Here is a 23,926-nt window from a genome sequence, read left to right as displayed (position 1 = left end):
AGATTATTCTGAATCAAGCACAGAATTGCTTGTTTAGACTTTACTCAATTTAAAAGCAGAACATTAAGGGAACATGCTCATTTGCATGTGCTTGTAATGGCAGAGAAGAAGGCTGCCTTAATTAGTTTTAATTGTGAGAAGAACTGATGTTCATGTATGCTGAGGTTAGCACAATAGAAAATAAGAAAAGAAATGGAGTTACCCACATGGATATAGTCTTTGATGCTGTGTTTCCCAATGAATGACTAAGAGACAGAACAACAACAAAAAATAAAAGGCAAAGAAAGTAGTGATTTCACCTGAGATAAAGGGGAAAATGGGCACTTTTTGTTTTTGGTCTTTACAGTGGTTACACTGTTTAAGATTCAGTACATCCGTTTTATTCACTATTTGTTAATGAAGTCAGGCCTTCAGTGGTATTTGTTTGGTTGTTAAATACTGGTCTGTGCACTCAGGGCTTCATGCTTGCTAGGCAGGCATGCCACCACGTCAGCCACTCTACAGCCAGGTGTAATCGATGGTGACCTATAAAACGACTTGCAAGTGCTTTATACTTTTAAGCCTCCTGAAAAGAATAGACTCATGATGAAATACTAACTGTAGAACAGACTAATGTGTTAATGGACATGACTGCTGTGTTGGGTTGAATGTTGAGAAACATTATCAACATTAAGGATTAAACCAAAAGAAGATCAAGGTCTTGCTGAGAAGCAGCCTAAAATATGAACAGAAGAAGCGTGTTTAATAGCAAAACTATCTACATTCATTGGAAGACTGCTGAGAAGCTCCTCTATTTCACTATGCACTATTAATAAAGCACCTAATATGTGTACTTTAGGTCCTAGGGAAATAGCAGAGGGCACAATGAAATTTTACCTCTCAGTGAATTTACATTGTTATTGGTCAGATAACCATGGTTGTTGCATTGTTTGGTGATGTGGAAAATATCCTAGAATTATAAGGAAAAGATGACATAATCTAAGCATCCAAAAATAATACCAATTTTAGAAGAATTCAGTACTGTTCTTGGAAGATTTCATACTGATGTTGACTGGTAATTTAGTGGATGTTGTAAAGGGATTCCACAATTTGTGGGAGAGTAAAAACAAACTTCACCCAAGTTCCTTCCAGGTAGAAATTTTTTTTTTTTTTTTGGTGTTGGTCGTGGGGCCTGAACTCTGGGGCTGGGCGCTGTCCCTCAGCTTTCCAGCTCAAGGCTAGCGCTCTACCACTTGAGCCACAGCACCACTTCTGGCTTTTTTCTTTTTACTTACGTGGTGCTGAGGAATCGAACCCAGGAACTCATGCATGCAAGGCAAGCGCTCTACCACTGAGCAACCTTCCCAGCCCTTCTTCCCACCTTGCAAGCTACTTTTTTGCAAACTCTTGTCTAATCTAGCTTTGTCTCTCCAAATGAGATAGCTGGTGTATACACATGAAATGATTTGCTTTTCCAACTTTGTTTGGTTTTTCTCATCCAATCTCATGGCATTAAAAGCTTGTCACTATGATAATAACTCTCAAGTTTATATTTACATTGAACATACATTGAATAAACTACAGAGTAAGCCCACCTCCTTTGTGGATTTTTTTTAATATCCATGTATACATTTCACAATAAGCCTACACAAAGCAGATCTCAGTCAGTCTGAGGTTATCGTGATTTGCGTGTTAATCATGGTGTAATCTATAAGTACTTCCCTGGCCTTAGTTCTAGTAAAAATCTGCCTCACAAAACAACTTGAGCATAAAAGACAAGGTGAAAATGAATCTGCTTTATTGAAATGATTAAGTGAAAATTTTAGGTCTGTTGAAAGAATGTGTAATTAGCAGAAGTTGGGTGGCATTATGGGAACACTAAATCAAGTATCTAAAAGATAGTACTGAACTCTTATACTTCTGAGAATTTGTGGACTTTCCTCCATGGCAGTCTTATGTGTATTGTATACACATCCAACAGCCTACTTCAAAGTTTCCATTTGCACATTGGGATAAATGTGATCATGACACTACTGTATTGCCTTAATACTCACAGTCCTCATATGTTTTGGCCTGACCTATGATTACAAATGCTTATGATTTTGCCAAGAGCCCCCTTCTCTAGCTACTGGGTCCTAATGAGCCCAGTTGAGCTATGCATCGAACTGAATTGACTGTCCCCTTAACACCAGTGTCTGGTGGGAGTTTATGGCTGTTATAGCTTATTCACCTCTTAGAGACCTTTAAGGTATGTTTCAGGTACATTGTGTTTCCCAGAGATTGAGCTCAGCTGCCTGTACTATCAACTGGCTTGGTCACATGACTTTATTGGACTGTTCCCTTGTTTGTCTGCTTCTCCATTTCTCTGTATTGTCTCCTGAGATTCCTCAAGGCTCATGGGGAAACCACAGATATATCAGATAGGCAGCTCAGCTATATCTTATACCAAATTTATGGACTTCTAGTTACTAGTTTATCACTCTAGAGCCCCATAGTGAGATGCTCTACTCCAAGGTTGGGAGATCACATTCCTACTAAGTCATTTTCTGCACACACATCTATGCAAAGGACTCAGTCTCGATGGTTACAAAGATATGAGGGGAATGGGCATGTCTAGGACTACAGTTTTACACCAGCTTTGCAGAAATATAGCTCTGTGTGTATCTTGAGACCAAATTTTCAGTTGCCAAGGTCACTTTACTTCAAAGTAACTGTCTTATGATCCTAATGATCAACAAGTAGCACCTAGAAAATCTGGGTGCATAAATGTTCAGCCTATTGAGATCACTCCCAGCTTTGTGTCTGTCACCTCTGTGGCTAAAGTCAAGTAGAGACTTCAGGTAGCTTAGTGCATAGTGAGATCACCCCACTGGCAACATGGGCACATCACAATGCTTATCTGACAAGGCCATTGTGAAAATTAAATGATCTAAGAAATGCAGAAATTATAACAGAGTGTATAGCACAGAATAAGTCCTAAGAGTAGGCACAGTCTGTACTTTGGTTTAGAAGATACTGTCCAACCTGAAAAGGCTCAGGTTTTCAATATAGAACATACTTTTGTAGTGTTTGACTTACGTGTTTGTTCCCTGGAAAAAAATGTTATTCTTTTTCCGGTGAGTCATGAATAACTCATAGAATTCTTAGGATTCCCAGGAATGTGTCCTGCCTTGCTTAAGCCTGCCTCTATTTACATAACACAATTGAAAAATTGTTATTTTAAGGATAAAATTTGGTTATCTTCTGTTAAAACTAATGTTTGGCAAGTTGTCTTCAGTATAACATAATAGTGTAGTAAAGAGACCGTGGACAATTCTCTTGTAAATAAGTAACAGCAAGTCTTAACAGTATTACAAATTCTAATTGGAAAAATGAATACAAAGTGGACTAACTATAATGTATTGTCAATGTCCAGTTAATAACATCAATACTGTATATATCTATATTGGATATAATAAGTGGATATCATTTGATGAAAGCTATGTAATTTGAAATTTGGGACTTTTCAACTTGATTCTCTCAAAGTAACTTCCTCATCCAAATCACTACCACTATTCAACAATTCCTGAATATATAAGGAGTAGCAGGCACTGTTTTGCTATGAGGAATGCCTTAGGAACAACAGGCACATTCTTATCTGAGAAGAGCTTACACTCTAGCAGATAGGTAGATAATAAGGTAACTGAGATACATATCTGTTCAGCTAGAAAGAAGAGGCAGTCAGAAAAGAGAAACAGAGTCAATGATAATAGCAAGCTGTGTATGGGCTGGAGATGCTCCTTTTGTCTAAGATTCTCAGGAAGATCTGAGATGTAACATCTGAGATGCTGGAAAGAATATTTTAGGGATGTCCTGGTTGCCTCCTGAGAGACAGTCAAGGTTAAGAAAAGACCAGTTGAAGATTCAAGGAAACAAGTGATTGATGGCTGAGGTTTGGGTAAAATGACTGGTCTTGGAACACAGGAAGAGATAAGTCCAGACAGTAGGAGATGGATGTCTTCCAGCTCCCTCTTCTCTGCAGTAAAGACAAACTGATAAGCTAAAACCAGCACTTGGTCCTTACTCTACACAAAATATTAGTCATTGTTCTTTTCCTCCAGTCCCTATACTGTCTTACATTTACGAAGTTGCTGCCCAGAGGAGATGGATGTCTTCCAGCTCCCTCTTCTCTGCAGTAAAGACAAACTGATAAGCTAAAACCAGCACTTGGTCCTTACTCTACACAAAATATTAGTCATTGTTCTTTTCCTCCAGTCCCTATACTGTCTTACATTTACGAAGTTGCTGCCCAGAAATGTGCTTTTTCGTATTCCTATGATTCACTGTGATGTTACTCAGAAGTCATCAGCTTCCTGTAGTTTTGACTAAAACTCCACAATCTCTTGGGGATCTCACTCCAAAAGTATTGATTCTAACGAAGGCTGTGTTTAATCCTGGGGCTCAGGAAGCAAGGGCCATTGTCAGAGCATGCTCAGTTCTGTCCTCTCACTTCAACCGGCATCTCTCAGGTGTCTTGTGAAGTGAAAGAGACACAAAGTGACTGGAATGGCTGTCCCTAGAGGCCAATCGCAACTTCCATAACTGACCCTCCCAGCGAGAGTCCCTCCTACCCTGCCTATCTGGCCTGTACCCTGGACAGGACCCAGCTGGGTTCAGCTGTCCTTTTGATAGCTAGGAATTAGGAAACTGCAGAGGAGACAATCTCCCCAGGAGCAGGCTGGGTGACCGAGCAAACTCTGAAGGACATGCCCAGCTCAAGGTCAGAGCTTTGGCTCTCAGGTAGCCTGTTGTTACTGCATGGAAGCTAGGAGCTGGCATTGCCTACACATACCTGATTTTCTTAAGGGGTAGAAAGTCTTATGAATACTACAGAGAATTAGGGGATTGAGTGCTTGTTTTGTTTTTTTTTTTAACTTGTATCACAGTAAGAGTTTTCTTGAAGGCAGATATATAATTCACTAACAACTTTGGATGCGTTTTTCCCTCTTTGGGTTCATTATCAGTAATAAAAGATCTCTGGCATGAAGTCCACTCTAGGCCTGGAATTAGTGTTTGATATTTGGATGTATTGCTGTGATGTGACAAGGTGAATGGGTAAGGGGACCACACTCATCTTGCCAAAACCCTTTAATGTAAGAAACAACCACTTATGATACCCATCCATCTGGACTATCTATAAGTACATTCATAAGGTATAGGCACATCTAGCATTTGTCAAACATTTACTAAAGGTTTGACTCTGTTTACCCTTGCTCTAGGCACTACACTTTGAACCTCTGTATGTGAATATAGAGGATTATTTTTTCCAGCTCTTTAATACATTGTTCCCAGGCCAATGCTGAACTGAGAAGAAGAGTTCAGTAATGGTTAGATTTCTTCTTCTCTTTTCCTAAGGCTGTCTGCATAAAGGGTATTTCCAGAAATAATTTTTCCAGACTTCTTTCAGGCTAGGATATGTTCACTTCCTTTGAGCAATTTTAAGAACCCCCAGTGACCATCTCAAGACTGTCTTCTCTCATTCCTGTCCATACACTTGGAAGGCTGGCCCACTGCAGTCATTTAAAAATGTTATTTGATCATTTACAATGTTTCTGGTGCTGTTCTACTAGTTGAGATACTAAAAGCCCTGTTTTTATTTTTGTTTTTGTTTTCCTATATGATACTGGGGACTGAACATGGGGACTTGCATATGTTAAACAAGTGCTCTACCACTTGAGCCATACCCCGTGCTTTTGATTCTAGCTTGTTTTTGCAGATTTAGTCTTTGGCTTCTGTTCACAGCCAAAGAATCACATTCCTGGCCCCAAAACAGGTTTGTTGTTGTTGTTGTTGTTGTTTGTTTTCATCCATTATTGTCGTGTTTTTAGCCATTATTTATCCATTATTGTCAAGCCTTGGGTGCTCTCCCTGAGCTTTTTCACTCAAGGCTAGCACTCTACCAGTTTCAGCCACAGTGCCACTTCTGGTTTTCTGGTGGTTGATCTGAGATAAGACTCACAGGCTTTCCTGCCAGAGCTGGCTTTAAACCTTGATCCTCTGATCTCAACCTCCTATGTAGCTAGGGTTACAGGCGTGAGTCACCAGCACCCAGCCAAAACAATTTTTTTCCTCAGTTATCATTTTTTAATTTTTATTTTATTGTAAAAGTGCTGTACAAAGGGTTACAGCTACATAAGTTGTTAGTACTTGTCAAACATTGTTCCTCACTCCCTTTTCTTCTCCCACTTTCCCTCCCCCATGACAACCCCCTTAAGTTGTAAAGTTCATTCGCAATATAGTATCTTGTGAGTATTGCTGTTGCATTGGTTCACCCTTTGTCCTTTGTCTCATCATTTTATTATTCCCTTTCCCTTCTCCAAATCAGATAAACATATATACAAGACACAAGGTACCAAAATCAAAACCAATGACAACAGGTGATAAACCGAAGGAAAAAATATAAAGGAAATAACTTCACACAGTACCTTAAAAACAAAAACAAACACAAGAAACCTCCATTTCCATATTTTGGCATTCATTTCCATTAGCATAATTTTATGTGGTCATATATACATAGCTATTGAGCTATTGTGACCTTCTGCTAGGAGTAACCTAGACATATATACTAATAATTACAAATGAGGGAAACCATGGAGCCTATGTTTCTTTGGGTCTGGCTTACTTCACTTAATGATTTTTTCCAAGTCTTTCTATTTCCTTAAGAATGGGAAAGTGTCATTCTTTCTGATGGAAACATAGAACTCCATTGTGTATATATACCACATTTTCTTGTTCCATTCAGCTACTAAGGGGCGTCTGGGTTGGTTTTATATCTTAGCTATGGTAAATAATGTTGAAATAAATATAGTTGTGCTGGTAGCTTTAGCATGGCCTTGTTTGTGATCATTTGTGTAAATTCTCAGGAGTGGAATTGCTGGATCATAGGGGAGTGCTATGAGGAACCTCCATACTGCTTTCCAGAGTGGTTGAAACAGCTTACATTGTAGTAGCCTTCCCTTTGGCCACATCCTCACCCACTAGCATCTGTTACCATTTGTTTTCTTGACAATGGCCATTCTAACTGAGGTGAAGTGGAATCTCAATGTAGTTTTAATTTGCATTTCTTTTGTGGCCAGTGATGTTGAACATTTCTTCATGTGTATATTATCTATTCTCATTTCCTCTCCAGAGAAGTCTCTTTAATTCTTTAGCCCACTTATTAATGGAGTGGTTTTTTTTCTTTAAAGATTTATTATTGAGGGGTTTAATTTTGGAGCTCTAGGTATATTTTTGATATGAGGCCCTTGTATGTTGTATAGATAGTGAAGATCTTTTCTCAATCTATGTGCTTTGTATTTATCTTGCTAGCTATGTCTTTTTGCCATGCAGAAGCTCTGCACTTTAATGCAATCCCATTTATATAGCCTTCCTTTGATTTGTTGAAAACACTTTTTTAAGAACTAAAAATTCAGTGGGGCTGGAGGGAAGGAGTAAAACTATGAGCCACCAAATGGGAAACAGATCAAACAATGGTATGCAGAAAATAGATTTGACATGGTACTTATTTCAGATCTACTTTTGTTGGGTGGTCAGGACAGGATATCTCAGGAAGTAATACATATCCTGTGATCTACTGGGAAAAAAAGATGTAACCATGATCTAGAGGATGAGAGAGGAGGAGTAAGTCAAGAGAAGAGCAAGTACAAATGCCCTGAGTGAGGTATTACAGTACCTTTTAAAGGATATAGAGAGGGTCATGAAGTAGGTTTGGGGGCACAGGGAAGATATGTTAGGGGAGGACAGAGTTTAGACACTGATATTTTTGCTTAGATATAGATATAACCATATGCATAGATAAGTTCCCTACATACACTCAAATAGGGTAATTTTTAAATTTAATTTTAATTTTTAGGAAAGATTAGACCTGTCATCCTAGCTGAGATCTCAGGAGATTGAGATCTAAGGTTCACAGTTTGAGATCAACCTAGGCAGGAAAGTCTGTGAGATGCTTCTCTCTAATAAACTACTCAGAAAAAGCCAGAAGTTGCACTGGGGCTCTAGTGCTAGAAAGCTAGCAAAAGAAGCTCAGACACAATGCTCAGGCCCTGAGTTCAAGGTCCAGTACAGGCACACACATGCACAAAAGGCTAGGACTAGTCTGTCTCTTTTGTAGTGTGTATTAATATTAAATGCACAATTAATGTTTAGTTTATTAAACGTGAAGAGGTTTACTTTTTAAAGTAGCAGTCAGGTTACATTTCAATGTGATTTAATTCAGGAAATAATCAGAACTGGCTATATCTAACCACCTGGGAAGTATGAATAGGCCTGTTCCTGTCCTGTTTCTGCAGAACTCTTCTCAAAACCTACTTCTAATCCTTTCTTAATTCTTCTCTGTGTTGTTTTGATTGCACATTGCTTTTAAGCCAGTAGCTATCAGACCTCCATCTAGCTTAGAAATAAAGAAGTGTTTCTATACGTCTTTGTAATTAAACAACCACTACCACAGGTGGCCTTTCTCCATCACCTCTGGTTTTTGTTGGGAGGCCTTCTCTTTTCTCCATCTCTAACAACTGATGACTGCTTCCCAGCCCACCTTCACCCTTTGCCTGAGAGACTGAAGGTAGTTGGAAGGCAGGATGATGTCATTAATGTTTTCTTTTCTTCAAACCTGTGACATTCCCTTTTCCGCAAGGAATTGGACCATTCATTGTGTGCTTTATTCCACTGAGCCTTCAGATTCTCAGAGTTGAAAAAAAGGTCCTTGAGATAGGCATGATGCGTGAAGGTATTTTATTCTCCACTCATTTTAAATTTCTAGAGAAAAATTTCAATACAAAAGAGGAAGGAAGCTTAAATAATTCTCTGTATTTTAGACATTGGAAACTATTTGTGTGTGAATCAGGTTACAGATCTGTCTAGTTTATGCATGGAGACTCCTGAGAGGAGAGTTACTCCCGTATAAACTACTGTAGGATTGATTTATTAATTTGTTCTCTGCCTATCTCTAGAACTTTTGTTAATTCATGCATTTTTAGTTCCTGGTATTAAACGATTATTTATGCTTTTATCCTGTTGCAATCAAATCATCTATAATTTTTATCCAAACAATATTTTTCTGGATCAGTAGTTAGTACTTTCACTTATAAAAAATAATCAGTTTTTAGGGCTGGGAAGGTGGCTCAGTGGTAGAATGCTTGCCTTGCTGGCATGAGGCCCTGGGTTCGATTCCTCAGTACCACACAAGAAGAAAAAAACAGGAAGTGGTGCTGTGGCTCAAGTGGTAGAGCACTAGCCTTGAGCTGAAGAGCTCAGGGACAGTGCCCAGGCCCAGAGTTCAGACTCCATGACTGACCAAAAAAAATTTTTTTTTAAACCTGTCCACATTTAATACGTTTCATATAATGTGTGGGTGTGGATGTGACCTGGTTGTATGGGAATAAGTGTGTAGGGGTGTGTGGGGGTGTTGCTGTATGACACAGATTGTTAAAGAAATTGTATTCACTGATTTCTGACTGATGAGAATTTAGGACACTACTAATGCTTAATTGTGGGATGATTGATTTTTTTTTTCAAACATTACTCTATTCCCTTCTTACGTTTTCTTTCTGGTGATATAAGAAGAGAGATAATTTTAAATGGTATTGATGTCTTTCTACAATTATTTTTCTGTATTCAGTCCTAGAGACTCTCATTTCATCAGAGTATGGTTTTCCTGTCTCAAGTTCTTCCAGACCTCTTTGAATCTTTAGAGATGTGGGGGGAAGGAATAGTCATCTTTTAAAGACATCCTCCTGGAGTAATATGTCAATGTCAAATGCACAATTGTAAGTTCATCTTTTTTTTTTTTTTTTTGGTCTATTATCAAGCCTGAACTCAGGGCTTGGGCAGTCTCTGAGCTTTTTTCTCAAGGCTAAGAGCTCATCATCTTTAAAGATCCTGCTGTTGGCCTACTCAAACCCCACAGAGTTCTTTCAATATATTTTCAAAATCCTCAAAGCCTTAATTATAAAAGATGCTAGAAATAGTCAATTTTATCTAGCTAAAAATATTATTTACGGGAGCCCCTCAGAGAAAGGATTAGAAGTAAGTACTTCATAATCGATTATGAAGTACATTATGTGCATGCTTTGTATTTGTGTTTCCAAAAGAATATGAAATAATGAAGCAACATTCTACTATTCTGTTTCTTTAGACTACACTGAACAGGCTTGTGAGCTCAGAAAGAGCTCTAACCTCCCTAGAGGTGAATGTCTTCATAATGGTAGCATCTTTTTATACTTAGGTAGCTATAAAGTATACGGGTGTTAAATATGCATATATGTGAAGGGTTGAAGATGTATTGTTATTCATGATATTTTCTACCTTCCTTACTCTGTCTTATTTGTATATAGAACATTGGCAAAAGAGAGGAAATGGGGACAGTGTGTTGAATCCATCTATTCTCATTCTTTGGTATGCAAGACTTTGAACAGAGCTCAAGGAGTAGAACTATTATGGATACACATAGGAATCTGTTAACCCAAGGGACTTCCAAATTGGCAGCCAGTGATGCTGTGATACAGTGATGCTCAGGAGGCTGAGACTTGGAGGGTCATACTCGGAATCTAGGCAGAAAAGTCCTAGAGACTCTCATTTCCAATTAACCAGCAAAATGCTGAACTGGATAAGTAATTCTAGTCAAATCATTTCACTAGCTATGATATGAATAAGAGAGTGGAACAAGCCTGCAAGATCTTGACTTCTGGCCTTGGTGTGCTCATACACACTCACAGACACACATGCACATGCATGTACACATACCCAAAACCTCCCTCAGACATCCAGTGACAGAAAAGCCAGATGGGCATTGAATCTCCATGTTCAAGGTCACTTCTGTCTTAGAATCAGTCTTGTTAGGAAAAATAACCTCCCAATATAGTCACTTTCTACTCATACCTAGATAGGGTCTTACCAGATTTTGGATGATGGAGGCTGAAGGCCCATAATGTCTCAAGTACACTGTCACACCATGGAATTCCTCTCTCAAGGTCCCTACAGGAGACTACCATAACCAGGTTCCCTCCGAAGCCAAGGGTCTCCTATTAAAGCTGGGCCACTGGACTTTTCTTCTTTAGCTTCTGTGTGATGTCTGCCAGTAAAGGAGGTGGAATATGTCCCGAAGAAGCTTACGGAACATTTTGAATAGGACCCACCCAGTCTCTTTTGCTGTGTGAAGGCTCCCTTGTAGATTAAGTCATTTGCTTCTCAAAAGCTCAATGAGCTTGTTTTTTCCATGTGTTTCTGTGAGCAATGCCTGTGTCATGGCCTCTGTTGGAAGAAAGAATGAAAACAAGGGAAAGAGATGGCACATTTTGTTACTCCCAAGCTTTCAGTAGCCTCATCAGTGAAGTAAATGCTATTGCCCTTTTCTACTTTTACAAAAGCATTTGATGTTCCATGTGAACAAAGAAAACTGTGGAAAAATGTTTCTCAATATTTTGTATGTGATAGAAATGATGTTAATTTTTTAAATTATTACATGGAGTGGGTAACTTTTTATTTCTGTGTATTTTTTTGGTCATGCAAAGCTTATGAGTAGAAAAACTCCACAGGAGACTGTGGGTGGGTTTTTTTTTTTTTGCCCATTTTCATCCTCAGAATTAGGCAGCAGGAAGGCACAGCACTTTTATTGAAGGTGTAGCCAGCCCCAGAGCCTTTTCTCAGAAAAGGGCCCTAAGTTTGTTTGTTGGATGTATGATGTCTCCCAAATACTAACTGTGGTGCAGAATGAGAAAAACCATATACTCAGATGCAGTTCCAAGTCTGTGTTCCAACAAAACTTTCCTCGTGAATGCTGGAATATGAATAGCGTATAATTTATACATGCCAAAATATTGTCTTCCTTTTGACTCCTTTTTGACCATTTAAAAATGCACAAGGGGGTTTTAGTTTGCAAGCCATACAAAAACCCGTAGGTGACTGAATTTGACCCATAGTTCACAGTAGTTCATAGAATTTTGAACGAGATATTGGCAGACACCTCAAAAACTCTGATATTAGCAAATCGTAAGAAGTTGGTCAGGGAAAGGCTCATTCTCAAGATGGACAGGATGGGGTTGGAGCATTGCTTCTGACATTTGTCTGCTGACTCTTGAAAGGGTTTGTGTGATTTTAGGAAGTGCCTCAACAAAGGCATAAAACCCACCCCCTTTGTGTTTGGAGAATATCCATAAAAACCACTGAATATACTGACCTCTTTTCTGTACTTCCCCCCAACTTCCCAAAACATTCATGGAAAACATAACATGAGGAGGCTTCGGTTAGGTTTCAGGGAACAAATTCACCAAAGATGAGGGTCCCCAGCCTGGCAGTAGAGGACCACACCCCAAACCTGCAGCATCCCCAGCTCCAGCCATCAGCATCACAGATAAACTTCTCCAACCACCCTCAGCTGGGATGACTCAAGACACAGAAGGTCTTGACCTATCAGCTCATAGTGGATCCTCGGCTGCCAGCAAGGATTGACAGCAAAGGCAGTCATTTCTAAGCTTTTCCAAATTTGAAATTCCATCCAGAAAAGTGTTACCAGGATTAGCTTTGGGCTGGTTAATGGTTCTTTCTTACACAGCCTGATGCAAGTTCTTCCCTTTAGTGTGAATAGCCAAATACTAAATACCTGAAGTGGGGATTATTCCATCATTCTTCATGAGTATTGTCTTCCTCTTATTGAACAGTATGACTGTGCCTTTGAAAGTCACAAAGGAATCTCACTGTGAAAATTAAATCACTGCGTAATTACCCCTTTATGCCTGTTAAAGGAGTCGCATTACAAATTCTAGGCAGAACAATATCAGTTCACATCATGGAACCACTCAGGAATACAATGTCTTCATCTTTAAAGTGAGGCGATCAATTGAATGGTCTGAGATTATATGATTTACTATTAGATTATATGATTTTTCTGGGTAGAAATGTAGTTTTAAATAATGGCTTTCCTTATGATAGAGAATACTTGCTCTCATAAAATGAAGTAGGTACTGATGGCTCATGCCTGTAATCCTAACTACTCAAGAGGCTGAGGCCTGAAGGAATGAGGTTCAAAGCTAGCCCAGACAGAATAGTCTGTAAGACCCCATCTCATATTAACCAGCAAAATGCTAAACCAGAGGCATGGTTCAAGAGGTAGAACATCAGCTATGAGCAAGAAAGTTGAACGACAGCACAAGTCCTTGAGTTCAATTGTTATGTTCTACTATAAAATGTTTAGTGTTTTCAGTCGCCCTACCATGTTCCCCTACTAGCTATGAGAACATTAGCTCCTGCTTCTCTTCTGGCGATGAGATAAGAATGAGCCACATGAGCCATAAGAGTTCAGAAGACAAAATATCTTAGTCAGGAGTGGGTGGGAAGATAAAATTATTTAGTGTAATTATTTAGTGTAATTTTTTTCTCTCTAAAGAGTTCTAGAGAAAAGTTGAATCTGTTGAAATAATTTATCCTGAAAAGGATATCCTATCCCCTGGATGGAAGGGATATGTCAATCACAGTGCTGAGTGTTTAAGACAGAAAAATCTACTGTTCTTCTTTTCTTACTGAAAATGGAAGACTAAGACAGTGGTAGCAGAGATCTACATTAGACATGAGAAATAGGACCATACCAGGAAGCATGATTAAACTGCAAAGTACATTAATTATCTCCGAAGTTTCTGGAAAAGGGGAGGAAGGACCTGGGGGGGCATTCCCAAAGTTACTTTGATCTTCCTCAGACACTTGAGGCTTGAGGGAGCTATTGATTAGAAATAAATCAAACACAAATGAAAGTGACTAAATATTATTGTGTGTCCAAAATCTGGGAAAACAAAGTCCGTACAGTTTATTTCAACTAAATTTTTTTGAAAAAAAGGTTTAAAAAAATAGTAGGGGAAAAACAAAGGAGGAGGCAACAATGGTTGATAAGAAATGTACTCATTACCTTGCTCATGTAATTCTAACCCCTCTGTACAGTATTTTCACAATAAAAAGAACTTATTTTAAAAAAATGGATCAATAGGACTGGGAAGGTGGCTCAGTGGTAGAGCGCTTGCCTTGCATGCCTGAGGCCCTGGGTTCGATTCCTCAGTACCACATAAGCAAAAACAAAAAAGCCGGAAGTGGTGCTGTGGCTCAAGTGGTAGAGTGCTAGCCTTGAGCTGAAGAGCTGAAGGACAGCGCTCAGGCCCAGAGTTCAGGCCCCACGACCAGACCCAAAAAATTTTTTTTAAAAATGGATCAATATTTGTTTTCTTGGATTGTTAAAAAATTTATTGGTCATAGGCATAGACTTCGTATATTACTATAGCCTTTGGTTTGTTATTTTATTTGTTTTATTTTATACTTTTTGGTCATTTGTGGTGCTGATGCTTGAGCCCAGAGCTTCACACATGCTAGGCAAGCGCTGTGCCACTAAGCCACATTCCAAGCTCATGCACTATTTTTAAAAGATGATTATGATTATCAGATGCCTTTGTCCTTGGATAGAAAGATATAAGAGTTTTGTAAGGGAACTGTCTTTGGCAATGGGCTGTGATTTCACTCTGTGGTATGCATGTGTAGGGGGGTGCTAATGCATGTAGGTAATATAGCTGAGAAAATAAAGTTCCAAAAACCTGGTAGTAAAGGCAGTTCTGACTGGATTCCGGGGAGACTGGGAGAAAATGGTGGCATTGTCTTTGGCAGGAATGTCAGAGCAGCATGCACTCAGAGGAAAGTGCTGATAAACAGAATGTCAAAAGCTGGCTTCATGAGTGACTCCAAGCAGCCACAAGCACACTCCCCAGCTGATTGCCCTGCTATTTTTGGTATTCCACATATCATGACTAAATACTCTGGGCTTGACTGGGGGCCACAAATATGGTAAGTCCATGGGGAATTCTGGGAGGTCCTACATTTTTTGTAAGGTTCCCTACTTTTTTCTGTCCCCACCCCTCCCATTTAAATAGTCGCTTCTGGATCTGATCTCCTACTTCCTTACTAGGAGGTAGAGGGAAAACCTTTACATTTCCAAGGCAGATATTTTTAGAGGTGATGCTCTGTCCAAAGTGTTAACTAATTGAGTTATCGAGTTTCATACTTGGCCACAGAGAATGGCAGTGGAAGAAGCAGAGGGCTTCCTAGACCAAGTAAGCATTTATCCCCTTCCGAATGAAACGCATTTTCCTTATGGAAGTGTTGCTGTTTTGCCTGGAATGGTTGTATCTGTCTAAAGAAAAAAAATGTATGTTGCTTTGTAGTAAGGAAACTAACCTGATCCTAAAAGCCATGGATTGCTGAAGTTAAATATGTGTACGAGAGTGGCTGTCCTTTCTGTTTTCTTTGGGTCTGAACGGTAGGAATTGTTTTGTCTCTGATATAATTTGGAGTGCATCCAGTTAAAGCCTGCCTTGAGGTCATGCTTAACCAAATGCACAACTGGGGAGTAATCGTGCAAAGAGTGCCTGGCGAGCACCAGAATGTAAAATGATTTAAGTAGTCACTTTACTTGAGAGAAATCTGAAGGCTTTGCAATTCAGCTTTTCTTTTCTGATATAACAATTATAAGAAGATAGGAAATTTCGCAGTTGGGGAGGGAAACATTGTAGAGGAAAAATCATTTTTTTTTAGATTTACAAATGGTAGGTGGAGGATGTAATGGGAGGTTTACAAATGTCATTTATGTTTCAGTAAATACATGCATCTGATTAAGCCATGTTGTTTAGGACTTTTAAGGAATTTGCATTTCCCCTTTAAGGAATGCTATCTTGAAAAATGAGTAAATATTCATTGTCTGTAAAGTGTTGAAATGTTTGATTCTGTGGGATTCACAAAATATAGTTCATGCAAGAATATGGTTAAAGTTTCATATGACCTCCAGTTTCTACCTGTGTCCTTCCTGGTTCATATGAGTTCATCTAACCATGAGAGCACACATGAACTATGAATAGAAGGGAATATTCTTTGTTATTAACACAATAAATTAAATCTTTAGCACAGGAGACACATTTTGTTTGAAAATTGAGTGAAATAGTTACAATGACTAGAAAAAAGACATTATGGAAATGAAGACATTGGTGTATAAGGGATACAGACATGCCTATGGTTTTGAGAAAAGAAGTTATTTGACATTGTTCCACCACCCCCCCAAAAAAAAACAATTCAAAGATTTATTTCAAAATTTTGATCTTAATTTTTAAGTGGACTCTGTTGTAAACTTTGTACTCTTTAAGACAAAGTTCTTTTTGCTAAAATTCTGCTCCTTCCTGACATTTATGGAATGATGTTATGCTATAGCTAATAGATAAAATTATAACCTGAGAGAGATTTCCCAGAGTGTTCAGGGAAAGGCCTTTTCAGATTAAAAAAAAAGTTTTTAAGATTTTTAAAAGCTGTAAATGTTATTCCTGGATCCTAGGCATTAATTTGAATTATAATGTACTAGTAATATAAGCATCTTGGCACCTAGATCTTAAAAATTGTGTCACTCTAAAAATATTCAACTTACTCATCCAAAAATTGTGAGCTGTATTGTTAAAATCTGCCTGTGCATTTTGTTCTATTCGTGGGAAACCTGTGAACTTGACATATACTCATAAATTAGTTAAAATTAACACTGAGAAGTACTAATAGCTGTGGAATGTTTAAGAAAGTTACAAATATATGCTAAATAATGGACCTAACAGGCCTGACCCTTTATGAATTACTCTTGAAAATATCTGAAATCCAAAAATGTAAGTCCCTCTCCACCCAAAGTAGACTGTCTTGTTTTTGCCTCATGTCAGAACTTATCAACTAAATGGGAAAAGCATTTCAGCTCAGCCCATATGTACAATGTTTTCTGTTTTGGTGGGTATTCCTATTTTGAAAATGTGTTATAAAATGACAGACTGAATTTGAAATTATCATGCCCTGAGCAGTTACTCTGGAAGGGTACTGACCCGACACAGATCACAGAGAAATCCTGTCACAGTGGAGTTTACTATTGCTGTACTGGGTTCAGTTGGACAATGAATAAGAATTCTTTCTCTCCTGGCTTCCTCTCTGACTTGAGCAGAAGAGTGAATACTTTATCTACGTGAGCTGAGCTATGGATAAACTCCTTGCTAAGAGGGTATAGTAAATTATTATATTTTCACAAATGATTGCTGTTACCTCCTGCAACTTCTGTTTAGTTGTGGCTTTGATCGTGCTGTAGAGTTGTGGGAGATTTTCTACAAAATGATATAGGCTATGCTGGGAGAAAATTAGTGATTTTATAACTTCTTACTGTGAAACATGTGCTACAAAAATCTTCTAGAAAGATATGTGTGTACCTTTGCTAATTTAGAAACAGCATCTAATGGGTTGCTCCCAAATCAAGTCTGTACAAAAGAAATCATTTTGATAAAGGATTGGTGAAAAATAACTCTTCAACTTGAACTCTTGAATAATGCTTGTGAAAAAAAACTAGTCTATAGTTTTGAACAAAATCCAAATGTAATGATAACATCCTTCAATAGTAACTGATAGGAGTTATTTTTAATCCCTATAATATAAAACAGAAAGTCTGGGCATTCATTGTCTTTAAACTGATTTCTTCTGTCTTGTATGTGATTTGCAATAACTGATACAGTACTGAAGAGGAAGAATCTCTCATTGTATTGTTAATAATTTTTACTTTAGAAAGTTAGAAGCACCTAAGATGATGTATGTAGCCAACTTCAAATAAAGAAATCCAGTACTTGCCCTTTTTACTGCTGAGACTGTGGAGTTTCTTATTTTGAAATAAAAACTTTTAGTTATAGAATAAGTTTAACATGACCATATGAAGTTAGTCAGGCCATTCTTTTCCCAGATCACTTATAAATTTGGATATTCATCAAGGTAAAGCAATATTTGTTAAACAAGAAACTGTCTTTTATTGAGCGTTCACTCTCTTCATAATGTTAAAGCATTTTTAGGCACAAAGCATAAACACATTTGCTAATTCATTATCCTAATGCAAATAGGTTTTGTTTTTAAAAAATATTTCCTTTTTACCATGGTGCTCAGAATACATTGCAAAAGCAAGTTTTCTAAGTGGACTGTGGATACATAAGCCATTAGATTATATAGCATTAATTTCTGTATATATCAGCCAAATATCGATAGCCATAATTTTGGCTGGCCTCAAACTCCCAATCCTGTTGTCCTACTCTCTTACATGAAATGAGGATACCTGCTGGTACTCCTGCAAGTAGCAAACACTTCTAGAGAATAGGATTGTGTTGTTAGTGCAGTCTTTTTTGATTCAGTGAATCAATGGATGTTAATAATCAATTGAAAAAATATTTAAACTACCTCATAAAATCTAAATATGTTTCTCCTTCATTCAGTTTAAGTTCTTGGCTATTTTGTATTCTAACTGATTCTTCTTATTTATTTACATGAGTCTGTAAATTCAATGATTATTCCATCATATTTGAGAATACAGTCATAAGATAGATTATAAAGACTTCAGTTTGTATTTAAATGCAAACTGTGTCTTACTCATTTTTCCTCCTCTGATTAGGCAACACCAAGCACTCAGAAAGAAAAATCTTACAATTTTAAATAAATCCTCATCTTTGAAGAAGCAAGCAAATCATAAATTTGGCCTTCTCTCCACTATTTAGTCATGCAAGAGACAAGACTTTTAAATATTTAAATATTAATAAATAATATAAAGAGGAAAATGCACTAGTTAACCTTCCACTTCAATTATCAAAGTTTGACTGTAAGTTCCATCCAGTCTAGAAATGTCCCAAAATCCCAAAATAGAGGCTTTGTATCTTTAGTTGTGTTTATGCAAAGATGACAAGCTATCCATGAAGAATATTCAATGCTGTCTGTCATCTGTGGCAACACCATGAGCTGTGAGGTCTGTTGATTAGTCCTCATGTTCTTTGCAAGAACTTTAGTTGATATTCTGAGGACAATAATTCACTGCAAATACACAATGTCCAAATATGTGAACAGGACCATGTAGACAAGGTCAGATGGAAAGACTATCTAGGAGGAAGACAAATTTAGGTAGCAAAAAAGCAAACAGGTCAAGTGATCCTGGCTGGTAATTAGGAAAAAAACAGCAGCACTGCCTTTGTTGGGATTTTTGCCTTCCTGCCTGTCATGATTTTTGCTTTAATTCTTAAAATATCTTAGAAGATAATAGGCATTAGTGCCATGAGATCGAACTGGCCATGAAATCAGCAAGCTCTACTCTTGAAGTGTGGTCCAAGAATCCCTTGATGGCCCTGAGAATCTTCAGTACTATTTATGAGGTCCTTCTCTCTTAACCATATTATCTACATGTAACCTGGTTTCCTTTCTATATTTCAGCCAAAGGTGGCACATAGCAAGATACTGAATGTGGAAGATGATGTAGATTCCAGCTGTCTTCTATGGTCATACATATTTGTGGGCCCAGACAAATACCAATCTCCTTTCCTTTTTTGCATCTTGGAAAATAGTTATTTTCCATAAGATAGAGCTTTGATAAGATATATATTTTTTATTAATATGCTATTATCTAAAATAAATTGATAATCTAAATTCTTGGTTTTATTTTCCAGTATAAATAACAATAGTTCTAGGCTTCATAATCAACAACTCTTTTGGGGAACCCTCAATAATATTTAAAAGTGAAAAGAATCCTGACATAAGCAAGGCTGAGAACTGCTGGCCTAGATATATTTCCATGTGAATATTAATGTTCTCTGGCCTGAATTGTATGCTTAGCTCAGTTGCTAAAAGCATTAGCAAATAAGGTCAAGTTCATGTGTTCAATCCTGCATGGCCTATTATGTCCTCTTGACTCATGTGTATAGTCATAGCTTACTAAGCTGGAATATTAATTTCAAAAATAATTTTCACATAATGATGGTAATATTAATAGTGGACTGTGTGTTACACCATCTCTCTGTCATATGCATTACCTCCTTCAATATCAGTATATATATGTCAATATATGTGTATGTATATCAATATATATGTGCATATACACACACATATATATATATATATGAGCTGACATCAATGCAATTTTCATTTTACAGATGAGGAAAGTTAACAATGATGTTTGATTACATTGTGCTAGGTCACAGAGTTTATGAATTGGAGATCCAAGTTATGAGCTGGAGCACCCTGGGGCCAGAGCCCCAAGATGAACCATAGAGACTTTTGCATAAAAAGTGATGACTCAGTTTATGCCTATCCCAAACATTTGAAAATCATCCATGATATGGCAGATTGGAATTAACCACCATCATCTTCATATGTGAAAAGAAACCCCTTAAAATTAGTCCTTTTTCTCAGTACCTCTTATAGTACAGTTTAGGTATTAAGACTACAAAAAGGTGGAATGTCACCTACCACATTGTCACTATTTATAACTACATGGTTACTATAACTTTGGAATAAAGGCTACTCTTACATGTTTCCATTAGCATAATAAACAGCTTTGCTTATTCTTCTTACTACATTTTGCTATTTATTTATTGTTGGTCATGGGGCTTGAACTGTGGGCCTGGGCACTGTCCCTCAGCTCTTCAGCTCAAGGCTAGCACTCTGCCTTTGAGCCACAGCATCACTTCTGTTTTTCTGGTGGTTATTGGAAATAAGAGTTTCACAGACCTCCCTGCCTGGGCTGGCTTTAAACTGTGATCCTCATATCTCAGCCTCCTGAGTAGGATTACAAGCATGAGCCACCGGCATCCAGCTACTTATTTATTTTAGTACTGGGGATCGAACCCAGGATGTTGCACTTGCTGGGCAAGCACTTTGCCACCGAGCTACAAGCCAGCCCTCCTATTTGCTTTTTAAAAGATTTTCCATGTGACTATATAGTTTCTTGTCCTCTCTCTCTTTCTTTTTACTATCTCTAGTGTCAGGCCAGGAAGATTCCTATTCGATATCTTATCTGAGAAACATGTAAGTGGACTTAAGATTTTCAAATCAATCTGTCTGATTTTACTAGTAAACTGTCTTAATTTTAAAATATAGTCTTACAGTTTTTCTGACATGCTTTTTCAATAATAACTTATTTAATAACACATGTAAAGAGCCAGGTCTGTTATTGAACACCTGGCATCCTATCACTGGGGCCAGAAGATTACAAGTTTAAAGCCAATCTGGGCTATAAAGCAAAAACCCTGTCACAAAACCGAAACAAAGCAGAGCTCTGTGGCTGGGAGTGAGGGCTCCGTGTTATCATGCTTGCCTGCCATGGAAGAGAACCTGTGTTTAGTCTCCAACAGTATTGCAGGGGGGTGGGGGGAAGGATTTTTTGAGCAAAGACTTTGCTAAAGGAAGTGGCGCTGTGGCTCAAGCTGTAGAGCGCTCGCCTTGAGCTGAAGAGTGCAGGGACAGCAGCCCAGGTCCAGAGTTCAAGTCCCACAACCAAAAAAAAAAAAAGACTTTGCTAACATCTTTTAAGACACACTGACTTGGTGGGCACCAGTGGTTCACACATATAATCCTAGCTGTTCAGGAGTCAAAGATTTGAGATTTATATTTTGGTGTCACCCTGGCAGGAAAGTCTATGAGCCTTACCACCAGTTAATCATCAAAAAGCTGGAAGTGGAGCTGGGCTCATGTGATAGAGTACCAGCCTTGGGTGAAAATCTAAGGGACACTGCCCAGGCTCTAGTTCAAGCCCCAGTACTAGCACACACACAAAAATAGGTTCTCTAATTATACACACATCGTATAAGTATGTGCTATTACTGTATGTCAACAATGAAAATGGAAAGAGCAATAGTATTTTGACATGTTGGCTTAAAAAAATCATAGGATTTTTCCCTGTAGGCCCCAGAAAAGGTAGACATTTTCCATACCCACAGTTCCTATGAGGGCCCCAGCTGTACCAGCTGGCCCACACACTTTAGGATGCGAAATTCAAGAGCTCTTCCTCTCACAGCTAACGCCTCCTCTCCCTCTGCTGCTGGGAGCCTCACCCTTCAATTCTCCCAGGCCTTTAATTATCTGACCAGGAAGCTAAAGTCCAGTGTATAGTAATTTCCTGGCTGCCTCTCTTCACAGAGAGAAATTCTTGCACTGCAAGAAAATACTTTTGTTCACAATATTAAATCTATCCAAGCTAAAATTTGAGGCATTTATTTGCTGATTTAAAAAAAAAAAACAACTGGAGAAAATGTTCATCGACTCAAGTAAATACTTATTTTCTCCTTCTACCTAGACCAAATTTAGCTTATCACTGTTTTAGTTGCTATATTTAAAATGTGAATAATTCCCTGGTAAATATTTTAGGATTCAAGCCAGTACCTCCTACATAATAAGGATCCGTAAGCATGAAGGCCTGACATGCTTGTTCTGATTCATAACACACCAAAAAAAGTGGAAAAACCCCAAACATTTGACATATTTTATGTAATCCATTATCTATAATACCATAAGCCATTACTGAGTGTTTGCTATATGACAAACAGCAGTGTCTTAGTACTATAAAGTATATATTTTTAAGATACTTTGAAGTTTTCTGTGTAACAATTTCGTATTTGTTTTGACTACCAAATTTGAACTACCTAATACTATTTCACTTCTGTTTCACAAAACAAAGCTCTCTGTTGCTTTTTTAGCCCTGTCCGCATGTGAGGAGCAAATCATATTTAGATACAGCATTGTGTGGAATAGGACACCTGGAATAACATGCATGGGACTTTGCAGAAAGGGAGATTGGATCTGTAGCAATTGGAAATCCAACTTAGCCTCTAGTCTGGGAATAGAGTATTTAAGGCATGCTTGTTTTACCAGTTTAAACTGTAACGCTGTGTCCTGGCATTATAAAGTTCAGAAAAGAATATTAGATCCATGGGACCTAAATTCTGTGTTTCACAATCTCCCCACTTGGCATCTATAATGAAAAAGATGATACAGTGGCTTTTACTTACCTCAAGAAAATAAGATGTGTTTTAGGGCTGGAGGTATGACTTAAGTGGTAGAGCACCAGCCATGAGCAAGAAAGCCAAGCAGGTATGAAGATCTGAAATACACATGCGCACACAATTTGCAAAAGCACTAATTTTCCCTTACAATATTAAATATTTGTGTATTTAAAAAGAAAAATTCTCCAAGGTTGTGCCACGTTCTGAGTTGCTGGGCACTGAGAATCCACAGACAGGACTTGTTTTTCTGAAGTAGCTTGTTACCCATTGTCCCAAGAGATAACTTAAAACATGCCCAAACACTGCCAAGTTTTCCAGCAAGCCTGGTAATGAATGTACCTGTCAACCATACTTCTCAGAATTGGTTTCCTCTTCTGTGGTTATTTTCTTTTTCTGTAGTTATTTCTGTGGTTACATGTGTGCATCTTTACATTTCAGAATAACCAAGAATAAAGGTTTTGTTCAGTTAACATGTCCTGTTAGTACAGCCTTATCCTTAGGCAAGTATGACAAAAATGATATTGTCCTAAAAATCGTTCTATTTACTTATTTGTTTTTATGTTGGGGCTGAGGCTTGAACTCAGGCCCTACGAACTGTTCCTTAGCTTTTTTGTTCAAGGCTGGCCACTTGAACCAAAGCTTGGCTCCAACTCTAGCTTTTGGATTCCTGAGCTGACTTCCAACCTTGATTCTCAGATCTCAGCCTCCTGAGTAGTAGGATTATGGATGTGAGCCACCAGTGCCCAGCTAATCTTTGAATGGAAAAAAAAAAAAAGAGAGAATCGTTCATTTTGCTTTAACTTTTACAAATATCTTGGAAAAATACTGTACCTCTTTTCACATTTAGTGTTAGCTAACCTGGCCACCATAGAACTTTTATTAACAAGTTTCTCACTTTTGCTTATTTAGGTAATGAACTACTTACTTAGCATTAACAGTGAGTATGAGCTTTTACATATTGCAGTATTCTGTTGTTGCTATTGTTTTGTTTTTATGCCTGTCCTGAGTCTTGAACTCAGGGCCTTGGCACTATCCCTGAGGTTTATTTTGCTTAAGACGAGCACTTTACCACATAA

The 23,926-nt window shown here is 38.0% G+C and overlaps 1 protein-coding gene across 9 annotated transcripts in view; it reads left to right on the top strand.

Moving 5' to 3' along the window:
* Ank3 (ankyrin 3) overlaps nt 1-23,926 on the top strand; it is a 446,602-nt gene that overhangs the window by 217,342 nt on the left and 205,334 nt on the right. Inside the window, exon 1 of one of the 9 annotated variants that reach the window (XM_042696434.1) lies at nt 15,049-15,098. The exons of 7 other annotated variants lie outside the window; for them this stretch is intronic. In XM_042696434.1, coding sequence (XP_042552368.1) covers nt 15,063-15,098 — 36 coding nt within the window. In that variant the 5' untranslated portion in view covers nt 15,049-15,062. Of the gene's footprint in view, nt 1-15,048; nt 15,099-17,023; nt 17,063-23,926 lie in introns of those variants that run through there. One more of the 9 variants, XM_042696435.1, reaches the window with a different exon arrangement.

Source organism: Dipodomys spectabilis, unplaced genomic scaffold (assembly GCF_019054845.1).
Source record: "Dipodomys spectabilis isolate Male_0828 unplaced genomic scaffold, ASM1905484v1 ptg000207l, whole genome shotgun sequence".
Classification (NCBI taxonomy): Eukaryota; Metazoa; Chordata; class Mammalia; order Rodentia; family Heteromyidae; genus Dipodomys; species Dipodomys spectabilis.
Note: the sequence above shows the minus strand (reverse complement) of the source record. Positions and strands in the feature narration are given on the sequence as shown.